Below are 19,451 nucleotides of genomic sequence, written 5' to 3' on the forward strand. Positions count from 1 at the left end.
GTGCGATGCAACGATTTGAAAAAAATACTGGCCGATAGCCCTCTTCGACCTCCACAAAGGCATCACTCAATAATAGCTTTAAAGTGATCTGGGGAGATATTATAAAATAAAAACCAATTTGCCATGTTAATTCCCTATGTCCAGACTTGGATGCGGCACCCTGTATATAACCTAGTGTTAGTTGAAATACTTAAGTCTAGATTTAAAACTTAAAAATTAATGTATAAATAAAGTGCGATTAAAAGATGTAGGTAATAAAAATGATTATCTTAAGATTGGGGACTAAGACTAACATAGAATAAAATAATAAAATATGATAAAATACTTAAGTCTAGTTTTAAAATAAGCAGAGGGTGTGATGTATAATTAGGCGGTGATCAATAAACACATTTTATGTTTTATCAATTTTTACTAACCTATTAAACAAATAAGATAGGCACATACTAGAGATGTAAGATAAACGGCTTCCATAACAATGGGATCTCCTGTCCCAGAGCCTCGTAGAGGTCGGCGCCAGTGATACAAGAAATATAGAGGGTAGGTATTAAAAGAGATGCAAAGTAAAGAAAATAGGTGTAATGAGATATTTAGATGTCATAATAGGTAAAACATATGCATGGGCAAATTAGGCTTGGAAGATGATACTGGTTATGTATATAAATATAGAGGAATTTGAAATAAGGATTATAATGCAGTTCAAGATGCAATAAAATGTAAGGATTATTGTAGTATGAATATGGTTATAAATATAGAGTTCTCGAATTGGGAATTAAGTTCAGAGTTATTAAATAGGAGTATGTAATAAGGATAATAATAAAATTACAAATATCGGGTTGATATATATATATATATACGTCAATAATAACTTTTGGCCTCGCGCCAGATTTAGGCAACAAGTAATGGGAGAATATGAAAACCACATCCTAGCCTCAAACCTGTCATATCAGTGTTCAAATTTGTATTTATGGTTGCATCATTTACAACAAGCGAATGCTTGACACGTTTTAAAGTAGGTAAATATTTGGAGTTATAGTTTAAACTGTTTTCGAGTAAAAGAAAGAAAAAGTGGTATGAATCAGTTTATTCAGAAATAATTTTTTGGAATTAAAACAGCCACATAGAGGCTGAAGAAATTAAGATAATCAAAGAGAAAAGAAAACAACTTAAAACTAGGAAAGCTTACTTCGTAGTAAGTGCAATTATATTCTATGAACATTTAATACTACTATAAAACACCAAAGTAGATTATTCATATTTCTTATGAAGTTAGAGATTGCAATTATTAACAAAGTTGACAACGTATGGATAAAGTTAAATATATATCTTTTAGTCAAAAGAGGTGTCTGCATAATTTGTTACAGTGTGTTTGCAGGTATATTTGTACAATGCAGCAGCTGCTGCATTCACTATCCAAATGTAATGTATAAATAATGATTTGTCTGGTGTATGGTGCAGTCTTAAAATTAGGTATTTTTACTATATTTCAATTGGATAAATATTTTTACACATATTTGTAAATTCTCGTGCTTTGCCAGTTTTAGACGTTGGAATTTTAATTAGCGTATCGTTTTTGTCTTGAATGCCGTCATTATTTTTCAATTTATCCATTCCACATGCTCCTACAACTTCTAATAAAAAATAAACCTAAAACATAATGATTTATAGACAATGTGATTGACCTTGTTTGAGATCACCTTTAACATCGGGTACATTTAATCACGGGCTTCTGTTAAAAATTTTGGTAAGTCTTCTCTTGTAAATATATTTGATTTCTTGGCAATGTAACCTATATTTTTTGCTTGAAAACTTGGTGTACTTAGATATATCTATGCTGTTTCTTATTAACAGAGTTGACTTTAACTACGACTATGCAGCCCAAAGTGTTAAAGATTTCACAGAATTTGCTTTTTCAGCGAAATACTCGTATGCAATGAGGTGTTCTCCATATATTTTGCATGGTTGTTTCTGCGCAAAAAAAAAATTCATACCGCTTTTCATAAACTGTGGCTGAGTTTTTAGGTAATAAATTTGATATATTATCTGCCAGTTTTTGCAAGTTCGGTCGAATGCATGTAAACTGCTTGTTATTATTGCTATCCATCTCTATTTTGCAATTGCTACAGATCTTTCTGCAAGCAAAAATATTAAAAGTGCCGAAAAATAAGAGGTATGCTTCATACTTTCATTTAAAATGGGCATGTAAGCTAATAATCTGTTCTGTAATAATAATAAAAGCTTATTATAGGTTATGTAGATACAAGAAAATTGTTCAAATTCTTCCATTCCGCATACTCCTACAACTTCGAATAAAAAATATACCTAAAACATTATGTTTTATAGACTATGTGATTGACCTTCTTTGAGATTACCTTTGACATTAGGTACATTAATCACGGGCCTCTGTTAAAAATTTTCGTAAGTTTTCTCTTGTAAATATATTTGATTTCTGGGAAACATAACCTATATTTTTTGCTTGAGAACTTGGTGTACTTAGATTATATCTATGCTGTTTTATATTAACAGAGTTGACTTTAACAACGACTATGTAGCCCAAAATGTTGATTTCACAGAATTTTCTTTTTCAGCGAAATACTCGTATGCAAAATGAGATATTCTCCATTTAATGTTTTCCATGGTTGTTTCTGCACCGAACAAAAACTTATTACAGGTTATGTGGATACACATTGTTCGCTGCCATAGAATGTCGCTGCACTTCAAGAAATCCACTGTTGCCATGCAAGGTTGCGACGTTGCGAGATTACGCGCAAATTTAGTTAATAAATTATATTTATAAAATTAATAAACCGGATGTGTTTCTAATAACTAATAAAAAGGGTTAACAAAGAGTATAGAATTACTGCTAAACCGAAAAACAATTTATAACCTTGTAAAATGTAATTGTGGAGGTAGATAATACTAATATGACAACACCGCATTTAATTTCTGTGCCGATTTTTGAACATAGAAAAAGCACATTACTGCGCGATTTCGAAAAAAGAAACATTACTATTTTTTAGCAGCTTTTAACCTCTCTTTTTATATTTCTCCAAGAAAGGCGTACATGTCAATTTTAAAATACCAGTTTAAGTTGGAGTAAGAAATTTACTTTTATGGTTGTGTGTACAGGCACTTCTACAATTAGCAGTACAAGTTTTTGTTAATCTCTTAAATTATTTTTCTACTTATGGAGCCAATCTGGATATTTGCTTAAGGGTGTGCTTTAAATTTTAGGAATTAATATCTTGGAACGTCATGCATCGTTTCCATACATTTTTGAGCTTCTGTTTTATTTTCTAATCACTTGGAATTTCATTTCCAAAAACAAAAATTGTACTTGAAATGATAGATATGAAGCTCATTATTCCGAAACATGTAATTATAAGATCAAATGTTACTATGCATGAAATGTATTATTTGATATAAAGTAACTTTTGATATCGCATTCTTTAGATTTTTTTCATGGGTACTTTACAGTTAATAGTATCACCATGAAATTGTCTCTTAGATTTGTTTTTCTTTCTTCCGGTATTTGAATCACAATTTGATAATCTTAAAACAACGACAATTAATTTAACTTTAGCTTGAGTTGTGAACCTGAAAGTTGTTTTGTATGAATTTGTGTGACAAAAGTGTACTAAAGATGAAAATAATTACTTATACTCTTTTATAATCATTAATTACATTTGTAGCAATTTTTGGCCTCTCGTATTTTATATTATTTTATCCAAGAAACAAGCGAAATTTGAAAAACCAGTTTAATATTTTAATGGAGCAGTAATTATGAACCCAAATGTTGCTATGGATAAAAACTATTATTTGACTTAAATTAACTTTTGGAATCACAGTCTTTGGATTTTTTTCGTAGATACTCCACAGTAAACAACATAATTATAAATCTGTCCCTTTGATTTATTAATTTCTCAATCCGCCGATATTTGAAAGACGATTTGGTATTCTTAAAACAAGGGTTACTAATTTAATGTTTCCTTGGACTGTGAGCCTGAAAGTTGTTTTGTATGAATCCATATGGGGTCAAAGTGTACTAAAGATGAAAAGAATGACTTCGTTTATAGCAACTTTTGGCCTCTCGTGTTTAATATTTCTCCAAGAACGTTTTTAATTTTGTAAGATATTGGGCCAATAAAACATACACCGACAACATTATTTGCAATTCTTTCAACCACCTATGAATTCATAAAATATCAACTTTTGCATCTTTAATTGAAATATTGTTCAATTCTAATCTAAACCATGAAAACTATAATAAAGAACTTCAGTCCATAAAACAAATTGCAATAAATAATGACTTTAAAGTAAAATTAATCCACAATCTAATTGACAAAATAAGATACAAAATTGAAAAAAAAAACAATGTTGCTCGTTCTTCAAAACGGACCATGATACTAAGGAAGACATAGGTAGATATTATTTTCTGGATTTTATTGAAACATTATCTTACAAAATTAAAAACATACTAAATAGAGTGAATAAAAATGTTAATATTTCATTTAGAAAAATTAATTCAACCAGAAATCAGTTACTCAACAACAAAGATAAAATTACTTAACTAGATAAAGCCGGAGTCTATCAATTACAATTTGAATGTTGAGATTGTGCCTTAAATTTTACGAATCCATATCGTGAAATAATACACCTCATGAATTTCACTGGCTTGTGTTGAAATTTCGGGTTTCCAATTTTAAATTTATTAATCTAGTACTTCGTTCCAAAAACAAAATTGTGCCCGGAATGATGGGTTAATTACCTGTTTTCACATATACGAAGCGCACGAGTCCGAAAGTTACCTAACATGCAATTATGAGGCTAAATGTTGCTATGGATGAAAACAATTATTTTAATTAAAGTAACTTTTGGCATCACAGTCTTTAGATCTTTTTTCATAGGTATTTTACACTTAACAACATCATTATGAATTTATTTCTTAGATTTATTTCTCAATCCACCAATATTTGTCTTAACCTCATAGAAAATGTTTCGTCTTATGGACAAAATCTGAATCTTTACACTTGGGGGTGTGCCGGAATATATAGCACCGAATATTGCCTCACATGAATTTTACTGCCTCGATTTGACCAAATTTTGGGTTTCCGATTTTAGATTTAATCATGTACCTAGTACTTTAAGATATGTTAGCACATGAGTCCGAAATTATGAGGCCAAAAGTTTCTATGGATGAAAGCCATTATTTGATTTAAAGTAACTTTTGGCATCACATTCTTTAGATTTTTTTAATAGTTACTTCACAATTAATAACATAATTATGACTTTTTCTTTTAGGTTTATTTCTCTTATCTGTTATTAAAATAACTGCTATTAAGTTAATTTTAGCCTGGGTTGTAAGTTTGAAAGTTGTTTTCTACGATTCTGTGAGGCCAAAGTCTACAAAAGATGAAAATAATTTTAGGTTAGATAGTTCAACATTCAGCCAATTATTTATTTTTATTTATACTATTTTCGTGTGGTATAGCAAGAATAATGGTCAAAAATCAAGTATTTTAGGATCAAAAAACGGCACTTCATTTTCCAGATAATATTAACAATAATAAGTCTAAAAATCTAACCAAATATTGACTTTTTTAAAGTGTCATAGGTTTACTGACGAGGTGGCTGAGGAAGGGGATGAACCCTGAAACTGGTAGCACCAAAATAGTATAAATAAAAATAAATAATTGGTTGATTGCAGAACTACCTAACCCAAATTTATACCCACGCTAATATGGAAACAAACATATCAAAATAATTAGCTCATTTATAGCAACTTTGGACCTGCCGTCTTTTATATTTAGCTAAGTAGCAAGTATTTAAAAAATTTTAATTATCACTTTAACTTTGAATAAAAAATATTTTGATGAATGCGTCTACAGATACTTCTACCATTCATAGTCGTAATTTTGTCTTAACCTTATAGAAAATGTTTCGTTTTATGGAAAAAATCTGGATCTTTACACTTGGGGGGTGTGCCTGAATATATAGCACCGAATATTGATTCCCATGAATTTTACTGCCTCGATTTGACCAAATTTTGGGTTTCCGATTTTAGATTTATTCATGTACCTTGTACTTTAATGTATGTTAGCACATGAGTCCGAAAGTTATTCGTCATGTAATTATGAGGCCAAAAGTTTCTATGGATGAAAGCCATTATTTGATTTAAAGTAACTTTTGGCATCACAATCTTTAGATTTTTTTAATAGTTACTTCATAATTAATAACACAATTATGACTTTTTCTTGTAGGTTTATTTCTCTTATTTGTTATTAAAATAACTGCTGTTAAGTTAATTTTAGCTTGGGTTGTAAATTTGAAAGTTGTTTTCTACGATTCTGTGAGGCCAAAGTCTACAAAAGATGAAAATAATTTTAGGTTAGATAGTTCACCACTCTGCCAATTATTTATTTTTATTTATACTATTTTCGTGTGGTATAGCAAGAATGATGGTCAACAATCAAGTATTTTAGGCTCAAAAAACGGCAGATCAATTTCCAGATAATTTTAACACTAATAAGTCTAAAAATCTAACCAAATATTGACTTTTTAAAGTGTTATAGGTTTACTGACGAGGTGGCTGAGGAAGGGGATGAACCCTGAAACTGGTATCACCAAAATAGTATAAATAAAAATAAATAATTGGTTGATTGCAGAACTACATAACCCAACTTTATACCCACGCTAATATGGAAACACAAATATCAAAATAATTAGCTCATTTATAGCAACTTTCGAACTCTCGTATTTTATATTTGTCTAAGTAGCAAGTACTTAAAAAATGTAAATTATCACTTTAACTTTGAATAAAAAATATTTTTATGAATGCGTCTACAGATACTTCTACCATTCACAGTCTAATTTTGTTTTAACTTCATACAAAATGTTTCGTATTATGGAAAAAATCTGAATCTTTACACTTGGGGGTGTGCCTGAATATATAGCACCGAATATTGATTCACATGAATTTTACTGCCTCGATTTGACCAAATTTTGGGTTTCCGATTTTAGATTTATTCATGTACCTTGTACTTTAATGTATGTTAGCACATGAGTCCGAAAGTTATTCGTCATGTAATTATGAGGCCAAAAGTTTCTATGGATGAAAGCCATTATTTGATTTAAAGTAACTTTTGGCATCACAATCTTTAGATTTTTTTAATAGTTACTTCATAATTAATAACACAATTATGACTTTTTCTTGTAGGTTTATTTCTCTTATTTGTTATTAAAATAACTGCTATTAAGTTAATTTTAGCTTGGGTTGTATGTTTGAAAGTTGTTCTCTACGATTCTGTGAGGCCAAAGTCTACAAAAGATGAAAATAATTTTAGGTTAGATAGTTCAACATTCAGCCAATTATTTATTTTTATTTATAATATTTTCGTGTGGTATAGCAAGAATAATGGTCAAAAATCAAGTATTTTAGGATCAAAAAACGGCACATCAATTTCCAGATAATTTTAACACTAATAAGTCTAAAAATCTAACCAAATATTGACTTTTTAAAGTGTTATAGGTTTACTGACGAGGTGGCTGAGGAAGGGGATGAACCCTGAAACTGGTATCACCAAAAGTAGTATAAATAAAAATAAATAATTGGTTGATTGCAGAACTACCTAACCCAACTTTATACCCGCGCTAATATGGAAACACACATATCAAAATAATTAGCTCATTTATAGCAACTTTCGAACTCTCGTATTTTATATTTGTCTAAGTAGGAAGTACTTAAAAAATTTAAATTATCACTTTAACTTTGAATAAAAAAATATTTATGAATGCGTCTACAGATTCTTCTACCATTCACAGTCTAATTTTGTACTAACTTCATACAAAATGTTTCGTATTATGGAAAAAATCTGAATATTTACACTTGGGGGTGTGCCTGAATATATAACACCGAATATTGATTCACATGAATTTTACTGCCTCGATTTGACCAAATTTTGGGTTTCCGATTTTAGATTTATTCATGTACCTTGTACTTTAATGTATGTTAGCACATGAGTCCGAAAGTTATTCGTCATGTAATTATGAGGCCAAAAGTTTCTATGGATGAAAGCCATTATTTGATTTAAAGTAACTTTTGGCATCACAATCTTTAGATTTTTTTAATAGTTACTTCATAATTAAAAACACAATTATGACTTTTTCTTGTAGGTTTATTTCTCTTATTTGTTATTAAAATAACTGCTATTAAGTTAATTTTAGCATGGGTTGTAAGTTTGAAAGTTGTTCTCTACGATTCTGTGAGGCCAAAGTCTACAAAAGATGAAAATAATTTTAGGTTAGATAGTTCAACATTCAGCCAATGATTTATTTTTATTTATACTATTTTCGTGTGGTATAGCAAGAATAATGGTCAAAAATCAAGTATTTTAGGATCAAAAAACGGCAGATCAAATTCCTGATAATATTAACACTAATAAGTCTAAAAATTTAACCAAATATTGACTTTTTTAAAGTGTCATAGGTTTACTGACGAGGTGGCTGAGGAAGGGGATGAACCCTGAAACTGGTATCACCAAAATAGTATAAATAAAAATAAATAATTGGTTGATTGCAGAACTACCTAACCCAACTTTATACCCACGCTAATATGGAAACAAACATATCAAAATAATTGGCTCATTAATAGCAACTTTGGACCTGTCGTCCTTTATATTTGGCTAAGTAGCAAGTATTTAAAAAATGTAAATTATCACTTTAACTTTGAATAAAAAATATTTTTATGAATGCGTCTACAGATACTTCTACCATCCACAGTCTAATTTTGTTTTAACTCCATACAAAATGTTTCGTATTATGGAAAAAATCTGAATATTTACACTTGGGGGTGTGCCTGAATATATAACACCGAATATTGATTCACATGAATTTTACTGCCTCGATTTGACCAAATTTTGGGTTTCCGATTTTAGATTTATTCATGTACCTGGTACTTTAATGTATGTTAGCACATGAGTCCGAAAGTTATTCGTCATGTAATTATGAGGCCAAAAGTTTCTATGGATGAAAGCCATTATTTGATTTAAAGTAACTTTTGGCATCACAATCTTTAGATTTTTTTAATAGTTACTTCATAATTAATAACACAATTATGACTTTTTCTTGTAGGTTTATTTCTCTTATTTGTTATTAAAATAACTGCTATTAAGTTAATTTTAGCTTGGGTTGTATGTTTGAAAGTTGTTCTCTACGATTCTGTGAGGCCAAAGTCTACAAAAGATGAAAATAATTTTAGGTTAGATAGTTCAACATTCAGCCAATTATTTATTTTTATTTATACTATTTTCGTGTGGTATAGCAAGAATAATGGTCAAAAATCAAGTATTTTAGGATCAAAAAACGGCACATCAATTTCCAGATAATATTAACACTAATAAGTCTAAAAATCTAACCAAATATTGACTTTTTTAAAGTGTCATAGGTTTACTGACGAGGTGGCTGAGAAAGGGGATGAACCCTGAAACTGGTATCACCAAAATAGTATAAATAAAAATAAATAATTAGTTGATTGCAGAACTACCTAACCCAAATTTATACCCACGCTAATATGGAAACAAACATATCAAAATAATTAGCTCATTTATAGCAACTTTGGACCTATCTTCCTTTATATTTGGCTAAGTAGCAAGTATTAAAAAATTTAAATTATCACTTTAACTTTGAATAAAAAATATTTTTATGAATGCGTCTACAGATACTTCTACCATCCACAGGCTAATTTTGTTTTAACTTCATACAAAATGTTTCGTATTATGGAAATAATCTGAATCTTTACACTTGGGGGTGTGCCTGAATATATAGCACCGAATATTGATTCACATGAATTTTTCTGCCTCGATTTGACCAAATTTTGGGTTTCCGATTTTAGATTTATTCATGTACCTTATACTTTAATGTATGTTAGCACATGAGTCCGAAAGTCATTCGTCATGTAATTATGAGGCCAAAAGTTTCTATGGATGAAAGCCATTATTTGATTTAAAGTAACTTTTGGCATCACAATCTTTAGATTTTTTTAATAGTTACTTCATAATTAATAACACAATTATGACTTTTTCTTGTAGGTTTATTTCTCTTATTTGTTATTAAAATAACTGCTATTAAGTTAATTTTAGCTTGGGTTGTAAGTTTGAAAGTTGTTTTCTACGATTCTGTGAGGCCGAATTGTACAAAAGATGAAAATAATTTTAGGCTAGATAGTTCACCACTCTGCCAATTATTTATTTTTATTTATACTATTTTGTTGTGGTATAGCAATAATAATGGTCAACAATCAAGGATTTTACAATTTACTTCCTTTATCGCATCCCCTTTGCTCCAGCCTTACTCCGCTCTTTTCCACTCCTTTCATCCACCCAGCTTCTCTTCCATCTTCATTCAATATTTCTGTTATACTTTCCTTTTTTCTTTAATTTCGCCCTAGTCTTGTAGCATGTATTCTAAAGTCTCTTGGACTTCTCCACACATCCTATATATTCTTCTGCTTTCGCTTAAGCAAAAGTTATTGTTTCTTTCTTCATGTCCACCCCTCTGTCTAGCAATTACTTTTTCTCCTTCGTTCTTTCTCTCTCTAGGTACCTTGGCGTTGTTTCTGATATTATCTTTAGACGAGTATAACCCCCATTGTACCTAGGTTCCTTTATACTCGCCATTGGACGTATTTGTCCTTGTCGCCACTTTCGAGGAGACCTTTACTTTTCCACATCTCATTCATTATTTCACACAGTCTTTCAATCAAATCATCCGTTCTAAACGTCCATACATCATTTACCAATCCATTCCTCCCTGGTCTTTTCCCTCTTTTCGACCCTCCAACTTGTTTCCATATTTTTTCCACTGTAATGTTCGGCCATTCTTTCTCTCTCAGCATTCTCGGTTTAACTCTTTTGCGCTACAATACTCTCATTTCCACTCATTAGTTTCATGAAATGGTACTTCCATTGTATTATTAGCATTTCTTCACTGATCATGTTTTTGTTTTTCCTTATTTTGGTTCTTGCTCTGATTTTATGCCTTTTATTTTATTTCTTCTTTCGGAATCTCTTCTTTTTTTTCTTCACACCGACCTGTTATTATTTCTTGCTGGACAGTACTCTTCTTTTTTATGTTTCCCTTTTTACACCTTCGTAAACATTTTCTTTCTTATGTTTTTAAATCTCTGCATCTATTAACCCGCCATTTGTTTCTCTTTTCTGATTTCTTCGTTATAAATCCTTTTCTTATTGCTGCTTTTTCAGTTGTTGTTTTTAATTCTTCTATTTTATTTTAGCTTACTTCTTTTGAATTCAATTTCCAACATCTTTTATAATGCTCAGTTCCCTTCTCCTTTTTATCTACTTCCTTACTTCTATCCCTCAATTTTACTTCTTATAGCATGTGGTCGGAATCAATTCTTTCTCCTAATTTAAATGTTTCGGCTTCTTCATCAGCTACTGGGTTACATATACAGGTAAATTCTTTATCTTCATCCCCCTCCTTCACCCCATTCAAGACTACCAAACTCTTTCTTCAATTAATTTCCATAGAAATTTTCTGTCTTTATTTAAAATTTTATCTTTAGATTTTTCTGTGCGTTCTCCGCTATATTCCCTGCTTTTGTTGCCTATTTTGGCGTTAAAACCATCTCCTATCAGAAGAAATTCTTCGTTAGACTCTTCAATTTTTTCTTAAATTTTTTTCTTCAAATTTTTTTTAATTGCAATGCAATACAATATGCAAATTCTATTTTTCTTTTATCTTTCTTTCCACTATGCGTTCCACTTCTATTACCCGCTCTTCGATTTGTTTTATATCTTTTGTCACCCCTGTTATGGATCCCCCACTTGCTTCACCCTCAACTTTTCCTTTTTCCTTGTTCAATTTATTCCCCTTACTCTTTAGTATCCATGTTTCTGTTAATCACACAAAATCAAAATTTTATGTACTCATTAAATAAATTCTGTTTATTTTTCTTAATAATGCAATATTTCAAACAAGCAATTTTAAACCCCATTTGTCCTCCCCGCTTTTCTTTTCCATTCCCTCTCTATTTTTTTTTATAATTATTACCCCTTCTCTTTATGCTTCCTTGCTCAGTTAATTCCAACTCTCTTTGTAAAATTTTTCATCCAAATTTCCCTGTCTTCATTCCATGTCCTCAACTTTCCGTTTCTTACATTCTATAGCTGTTGTGTATCTTTTTTTTTCTTTCTTACTCTCTAACTTCTTTCTGAATTTTTGGCTCTTCTACTGTCCAATTGTTTTCAGTTGCTTTATATTTTCTTTAATTTTAGATAAATTTCCAACATTCTTCTGGAAATTACTACCTTCAAACAACTTCCCGTATTTATATAAAACCTAGTCATAATATTAGCTTTGTTAAGTAAATCATCTATGCAACCAACTTTTATACTTAACAATCTTTTCTCAAACCAAAATTGTTAAAATTACTGTTAAAAGATGTCACTGGATGTGCGTGAGTCCAAATGTTACGTTGAATGTGTGAGTCACTTCGGCCTCAAAAGCTACGGCGAGGCCGAAACTTCCAATTTGAGCCCAAAAGTATATATACGTGAGAGAATTTGAGGTCGAAAGTTATCATTAACATATATATATATATATATATATGATTATAATTAAGATTGAATATGGACATATTATAGAGTTTAAATAATATGATGATGATTATAATATGATTAGAAGTTAATACTATGGGTTATTAAGATATGATTATATTAGGGAGTTTTTACATATTGTGATATTGAGAGATAATATGGATATGAATATGTTATAAGTTAATATGAGATTTATAACCAAATACAGTTAAATAAGGAGTAAATTAGGATGTAAATATGGATATGTAGGATTATATTATTGAAATAAGATATTTTGTATAAAAAAGGATATTTAGGTCAAGCATTATTGATTCCCCTCATCTTCCTCATTTCAAAGACGTTAGCGTTAACTTCAAGTAGAGAGTGCTGTCATTTAAGAAGTTCATCAGTGGTTCCGTTGGATCCCATATTCTAAGTTCTCCATACAGAGGGCAATCATTTAATATATGCTCGTTCGGGGCACCACAATCACACTCTGGGGTATCGCTCAGGTTCCTTTCGTACAAATATGCGTTCATAGATCCATGACCAGTAAGAATCAAAAGCTCTTCCAGTGTCGGCGCATAATGTGTCATGATTTTAATCTTCCTAGGGTCCGGAGCAAATAGGTATGTCACCCTGCCATTCATAGCATCTTGCCAATGATCAGTCCAAACGTGGTGGAGTTTTTTCTAAAATCTTGGACTGCTTTTGTTTAATAGTCAACCCCTCCAGTTCATTTGCACCTATGTACCCGTGGTTCGGTAGGTCCCTATTGTTCTTGACTGCATAGAAAATGCCTCTTCCTATAGCTTGCAGGTGCCATGGGAGCTCCCCCAGAAGCACCTGCATTGCCTCAGTAGAAACAGTTCGGCAAAAAGGAAGAATAGCATAAGTGACTATCCTTTGACATCGTTCTACCGCCCTCCGAATATACCCCTTCTCGAGCTCTCTGAACCAGACCTCAGCACCGTAAAATGCAATTGCCGAGAATAAACTGCTCCACCACCTCCTAGTGTTTAGTAGGGAGGGTCCCCATCTTTTCCGGAGCACTCTCTTAAACTGCCCAGTTAGCTTTACCAACCGCAACCTAACGTCCTGAAAATGAGGTAAAAAGTCGAGCCGCTCTGCCACAGTGATTCCCAAACATTTTGTCTGTTTCTGGTAAGATAGATTTCTAGGGCCATGGCCGTGTGTTTGATAATATGCCCTTCAGCAGCATACACACACTCTTGGCATCCGAAACTGGCAGATTTACACCACCGGCCCAGTCACGCACAACATTCATCCATCGAGTACCCTTACGCTCTAACCAAACTCTGCTGTCCGCTTCCACTAAGATCAACAAGTCGTCAGCATAAGCAACACAAAAAGCTCTCTGATTTTCCAGTTCTCGTATCAAGGGGTCCATCATCAAATTCCAAATAAACGGGCCACATATGTCCCTCAATCGTAACTTTTCGACCCCTGAAGTAGGACTTCCACAACTCCAAGTCCCTGGCACTGATTTCAACCAACCTCCGAAGGATGGCATCCCAGGAGATGTTGTTGAAGGCACCCGTAAAATCGATAAATAGTTCTAGTACATATTTTGAACTTCTCCGTCTAACATAATCAACAACCGTTAGCCATGCATCCACAGTGGACTTACCTGCAGTGAAACCAAATTGCGTAGGGGATGTTAAAGAGTTATCGTCGGTACAGTCTTCCCTAAGGCGTTTGACCATGATTTTTTCCAAAATCTTGCCCCACGCAGGAAGAAGACATATGGGTCCATATGATTTGGCGAGTTCCTTAGGTTTGTCAGAGGATTTTAGGAGGGTTATTACTTTTACCGCTTTCCAATTGTCAGGAAACACACCTTCATGTAAACAACGACACATCAAGGCCAGCAAGAAATCCGGAGCAACTTTGAAAAATTCCTTTACCACGGAACCCGTTACGCCATCAAGACCCGACTTCTTATTTCGTTCACCATGTTACCCAGTAGTTCAAGCGGTAGTTTAACCGTTGCCAAAGGCACGTTCTCTACGATAGGGTAATCTACATCATCTGGACGGTACTGACCGCAAAAGATTCGAGCAATGCTTCAGCCAACTCAATCCACGTTACGCATATTCTGCCCCCAGAATTGATGGCCGCAATATCAGTGGCAGCTCTCCGTCCTCTACACGTCTTGTAAACTCCCCCCCATGGATCTTTTCCTACTTGAGTTGTCTGATGTACAAACTCCTTCCAATTCTCGAGTGTAGCCTTTCTGAGACTCTCTTTATACCATCTGCTAACGTACCTCCACCTTCTCTTGACTTCCGCAACTTCGTCACCATCTATTATGCTTGTATTCCCATCCCTTCCGCTTCTCCTCAACATAGTTTGGTAAAGGCGTCTGAGGTGCCTTACTTGCCTCCGTTGTACGGACAGGTCGGGGGTCCATCATCGCACAAGGTCTTTGCGATTCTGCTTCGTTTGAGAGGATCTACACGCCGTTTCCACCGATCCTTCAATATGTCAACACATCTCCTCCAAGGACAGCCGCTGGAAATTCTCAAGTCCAAGATCCTCAGCATTGCCCAGAATAGTCGCCCGGAACACTATTTTGGCATCTTCGTTACGAAGATAATATGTAGTTACTCTATCGTCCTCCTGCACTCAGTCATCGAAGTTTCTTGCCTTCAGGTTGATTACCATCGGGTTGTGGTCGCTGACCCCAAAATCCGAACGCACATTCCAGTCCCAAGTAAAGATCTGCTCGAGAGATGCGTTCGCAAGCGTGACGTCTATATCGCTAGAACCAACTGGCCCGGCAAAAGTAAAGAACTCGCTGTCCTCATTCAGCACCACCAGCCCACTCTCGACGATGTACTCTGCCAGAATATCTCCCCTGATGTCTCTATCTCTTGCTGCTTCAGAGTTTTTGCTGTGCCACACCAACAAGGTAGCACTTGCATCCAGACCTACTAAAAGAGGAACGGAAGAAGATCCTTGTACCACCCCGCGAAGGAGCTCTATATCTTGGGCGATGTCCCCTCAGTGCTGACAATATAAACTGACAACAAGAAGTTGCTGGCTTCCTATGGTAATATGTACAACGGAGATACATTCATTCGACCATTCGTCAACACGACATCACACACACCCTTGCGCACCGCAACAGCTGCTTTAGGCATATCACCGGACCAATAAAGGTTCAGCCCATTACCCAGGCCACAAACCTTACCGTATGCAAGAGGTAAATATCTACTTCGTCATCATTAACCCTACGCTCTATATCCGCCACCACACTCTGCGATCTTTGGCAATTCTGTTGCATCACCCTAACAGAGAGATTAGTGTGGTGACCATGTTTTACACTACACACCGTCAGAATACGTAATCTTGCGACGCTCGATTTCGAGTCGCCTTCTTGAAAGAGGACATTCGGAGACATTCGCGGCATGCCGTTCATTCCGTAGATTACTATAGCGAGCGCAGTTCGGGCAGCACTTTAATGTCGATTCACACTCACTGAGGGGATGATTACCTGAGCATCTGGGGCCCTTAATCTCACTCTGTGCGGCGCAGTACTTTTGAACGTGCCCAAATTGGGAACATCGATGGCAGACAGCAACTCGAAGTCTTTCCTCAACGAATATAGCCAAGAGATCTAATACTACTTTACCCCCATTGTTCTCGATCGCTTTCAAAATTAATGCTCTAACTTGCATAAGGTAAATGTGTTTATTTTTGTTTCGGCAATCTCGACGCGAAAGTATTTTGACGTCCATTCTCCATCCATCAGCATCAACCGTGTTTTTTAAAAAGGGATTTTGGCAGTAGATTTCATCTATTAGTTCAACATCAGTGTATCCTTTTTCGGTACCACTGACTTGAACGATGCGCTCTGTATTTTTATCTCCCTGTACTCCACTCGTTTATCTTTTTGTAAAAGCTCTCCGATCCTCTACCGCTGATTACTAGGGTCCCTGTTAAAAATGCCCAATCAAATCCAATATAACCCAATCTAAGTTAGATTGGACCAGATTGTGTTTGATTGGGTTAATTGGGATTCAATTTGAACTTATATTGGATTTGATTGGGCAAACACAATTAAAGGCTTTGATTGGATTTGATTGTGAAAATTGGAAATAATTGTGTATTACCAATAAAAACATCTAAAAAGCAAAATGTGATGTAATAAATACAATTTAGGTTTGGAGTGTCCTAGAACGTGCAAATGGAACATTTTATTTTATTTTATCACTAACATTGATGTCCCTAATATAAATAATTTTGTTGCTTTCTTTTAGATTCCCAAAATGGCTTTGAGTTATCATTTACAATAAAATGCCGTAAAAGATAATTAATTATTATGGAAATAAAACGCTTATTTAAACGATTATAACCAAAAATAAAATTATTTGCAAAAAGCACCCCCTTCACGAATTGTACAAGTTGTTAACATTTTATTACCTAAGAACAAGGCTCGAAAGAATTCTGAATCGATCACAAGAATATACATCTATATGCATACTCAAAAAAATTACATAAATATGTTCTGCGTATTAGCAACCCCCATAAGGGGGTCGACGGAGAACGTAACCACGCACTTCGATGAGAAGTCGTAAAGAAACACATTACGCAACCATTTTGCTTCCTACGGGAACGATACGGACCGTTCGTGCCTCAATATTACGTTTAAACGACATTCACAGTGTCGCCCAATCTGGCCCAATCAAATACAATCCCAAATTGGGGGCGCCCAATCAAATCCAATCTGCGAATAATTCGCACGCCAATCGCACAAAGAAGGTAAAAAATGACCACCACAATGGTCACGTGGTCCGCGAGCAAACATATTATCACTATTATAGCGAAAAATAAAACTTTTTTAAAAAACAACCCTTTTACGCGGGTTTAAGTGTTATTACTCTCCGACCGGAGTATATTTTTGGGAAAAAATTCTGTGTTCGACACGATAACGTTTACAGCGATAGGCATACCAAAAAAAAATTGCATAAATATTGTCTGCGCATTAGCAACCCCCATAAGGGGGTCGACGGAGAACGTAACCACCCACTTCGATGAGAAGTCGTAAAGAAACACATTACGCAACCATTTTGCATCCTACGGCAACGATACGGACCGTAGGTGCCTCAATATTACGTTTAAACGACGGTCACAATGTCGCCCAATCTGGCCCAATCAAATACAATCCCAAATTGGGGGCGCCTAATCAAATCCAATCTGCGAATAATTGGCACGCCAATCGCACAAAGAAAGTAAAAAAAGGCCACCACAATGGTCACGTGGTACGCAAGCAAACATATTATCACTATTATAACGAACAATAAAACGTTTTTAAAAAACAACCCTGTTACGCGGGCTTAAGTGTTAATACTCTCCGACCGGAGTATATTTTTGGGAAAAAATTCTGTGTTCGACACGATAGGATTTATGACGATAAGTATACTCAAAAAAAATGCATAAATATTTTCTAACCCCCATAAGGGGGTCGACGGAGAACGTAACCACCCACTTCGATGAGAAGTCGTAAAGAAACACATTACGCAACCATTTTGCATCCTACGGCAACGATACGGACCGTAGGTGCCTCAATATTACGTTTAAACGACGTTCACAGTGTCGCCCAATTTCGCCCAATCTGCGAATAATTCGCACGCCAATCGCACAAAGAAGGTAAAAAGTGACCACCACAATAGTCACGTGGTACGCAAGTAAACATATTATCACTCTTATAACGAACAATAAAATGGTTTTAAGTGTTAATATTATATGACCGGAGTATATTTTTGCGAAAAATTCTGTGTTCGACACGATAAGATTTATGACGATAAGCACACTCAAAAAAATTGCATAAATATTGTCTGCGCATTAGCAACCCCCATAAGGGGGTCGACGGAGAACGTAACCAGCCACTTCAATGGGAACTCGTGAAGAAACACATAACGTAACCATTTTGCCTCCTACGGCAATGCCTCTGACATAATGTGCGAACGACGCTTTTCAATAAATGTGTGGGCCGATGTCGCTTGGATGAAACATGTATTTTATGAAAATCAACCGTGTTCAGAAACTATCAAAGAGCTTCCACGACGAGTGGAAGTGGCAGCCGCCAAAGTTGATGGAACTCCCGGTGTTTTTTTTTAGGTCGTTTATGTTGCGACGTTCTGAAGCGTTTATTACTAGTTACGGGTAACATTTTCGACATGTATTGTAAAGAGGTAGTAGCATTGTAAGTTGCTCTTATTTGTATTCTAATAAACAAAGTGGAATCGTTGTGACAAGGACCAAACATCCGTCAGAATAAAAGTCGATCACGATGAAGCATTATCAAAAATCGGTCCTTTTCAGGTCAACCATTTATTTCTATAACAAATAACCTTTCGCATTGACCTCTAACGTTGAATGAATGAATGATAACCAGCAAAAAGTCGGTTTTACTTTTAATTGAAACTGAAAGTGTTTACATCGTTTTTATTGGAACGTTTTTCCACCTACTCTTTAAAAGGTGGATCAATGGCATCGCATCGAGGGTGGTTCATGGCGGTTTTGCCCATTCGATTTTTAATTTGTGTTTTAGTTCCCGAGCGTAAGCTAAGGAAGTGTAGTAATCGAGTCCATCAGACGATGGCCCACTTTTATGTTTTTTCGTATTTCCAACAAGGGTTGTATGTATGTACGTCGTCTAAGTGCAGTGGGTGGGTATCAGAGAGAACGGCGACCTGCGGGACTGTGATTGTGGGTTCGTTGCCGAACTTGGCCGCTTACTTTTTATTTACTTTCATTGGTATAACCAGAGTATAACGCTGTGACTACTTCTCTTTTGTGCTGCGATTAGAATTATGCATGTTGATGACGTCA

At 34.4% G+C, this 19,451-nt stretch overlaps 1 protein-coding gene and 1 long non-coding RNA gene across 2 annotated transcripts; both read right to left on the reverse strand.

The window, feature by feature from the left end:
• Positions 1-1,066: 1,066 nt before the first annotated feature.
• Positions 1,067-2,764, reverse strand: LOC135125728 (uncharacterized). The gene is made up of 4 exons (XR_010279935.1): positions 2,370-2,764; positions 2,181-2,319; positions 1,695-2,129; positions 1,067-1,644 (listed from the first exon to the last, which is right to left on the reverse strand). It is a non-coding gene; the product is annotated as an uncharacterized LOC135125728 (long non-coding RNA).
• Positions 2,765-14,633: 11,869 nt separating this feature from the next.
• LOC135125943 (uncharacterized) lies at positions 14,634-15,757 on the reverse strand. The gene is made up of 4 exons (XM_064051729.1): positions 15,700-15,757; positions 15,261-15,595; positions 14,991-15,181; positions 14,634-14,949 (listed from the first exon to the last, which is right to left on the reverse strand). The coding sequence occupies exons 1-4, from the start codon at positions 15,755-15,757 to the stop codon at positions 14,634-14,636; spliced, it is 900 nt and encodes a 299-aa protein (XP_063907799.1).
• Between the last annotated feature and the right edge of the window lie 3,694 nt (positions 15,758-19,451).

This window comes from Zophobas morio, unplaced genomic scaffold, assembly GCF_036711695.1.
Source record: "Zophobas morio isolate AGI-343-1 ecotype UQ-CSIRO unplaced genomic scaffold, CSIRO_AGI_Zmor_V1 ptg000009l, whole genome shotgun sequence".
NCBI classification, from domain to species: Eukaryota; Metazoa; Arthropoda; class Insecta; order Coleoptera; family Tenebrionidae; genus Zophobas; species Zophobas morio.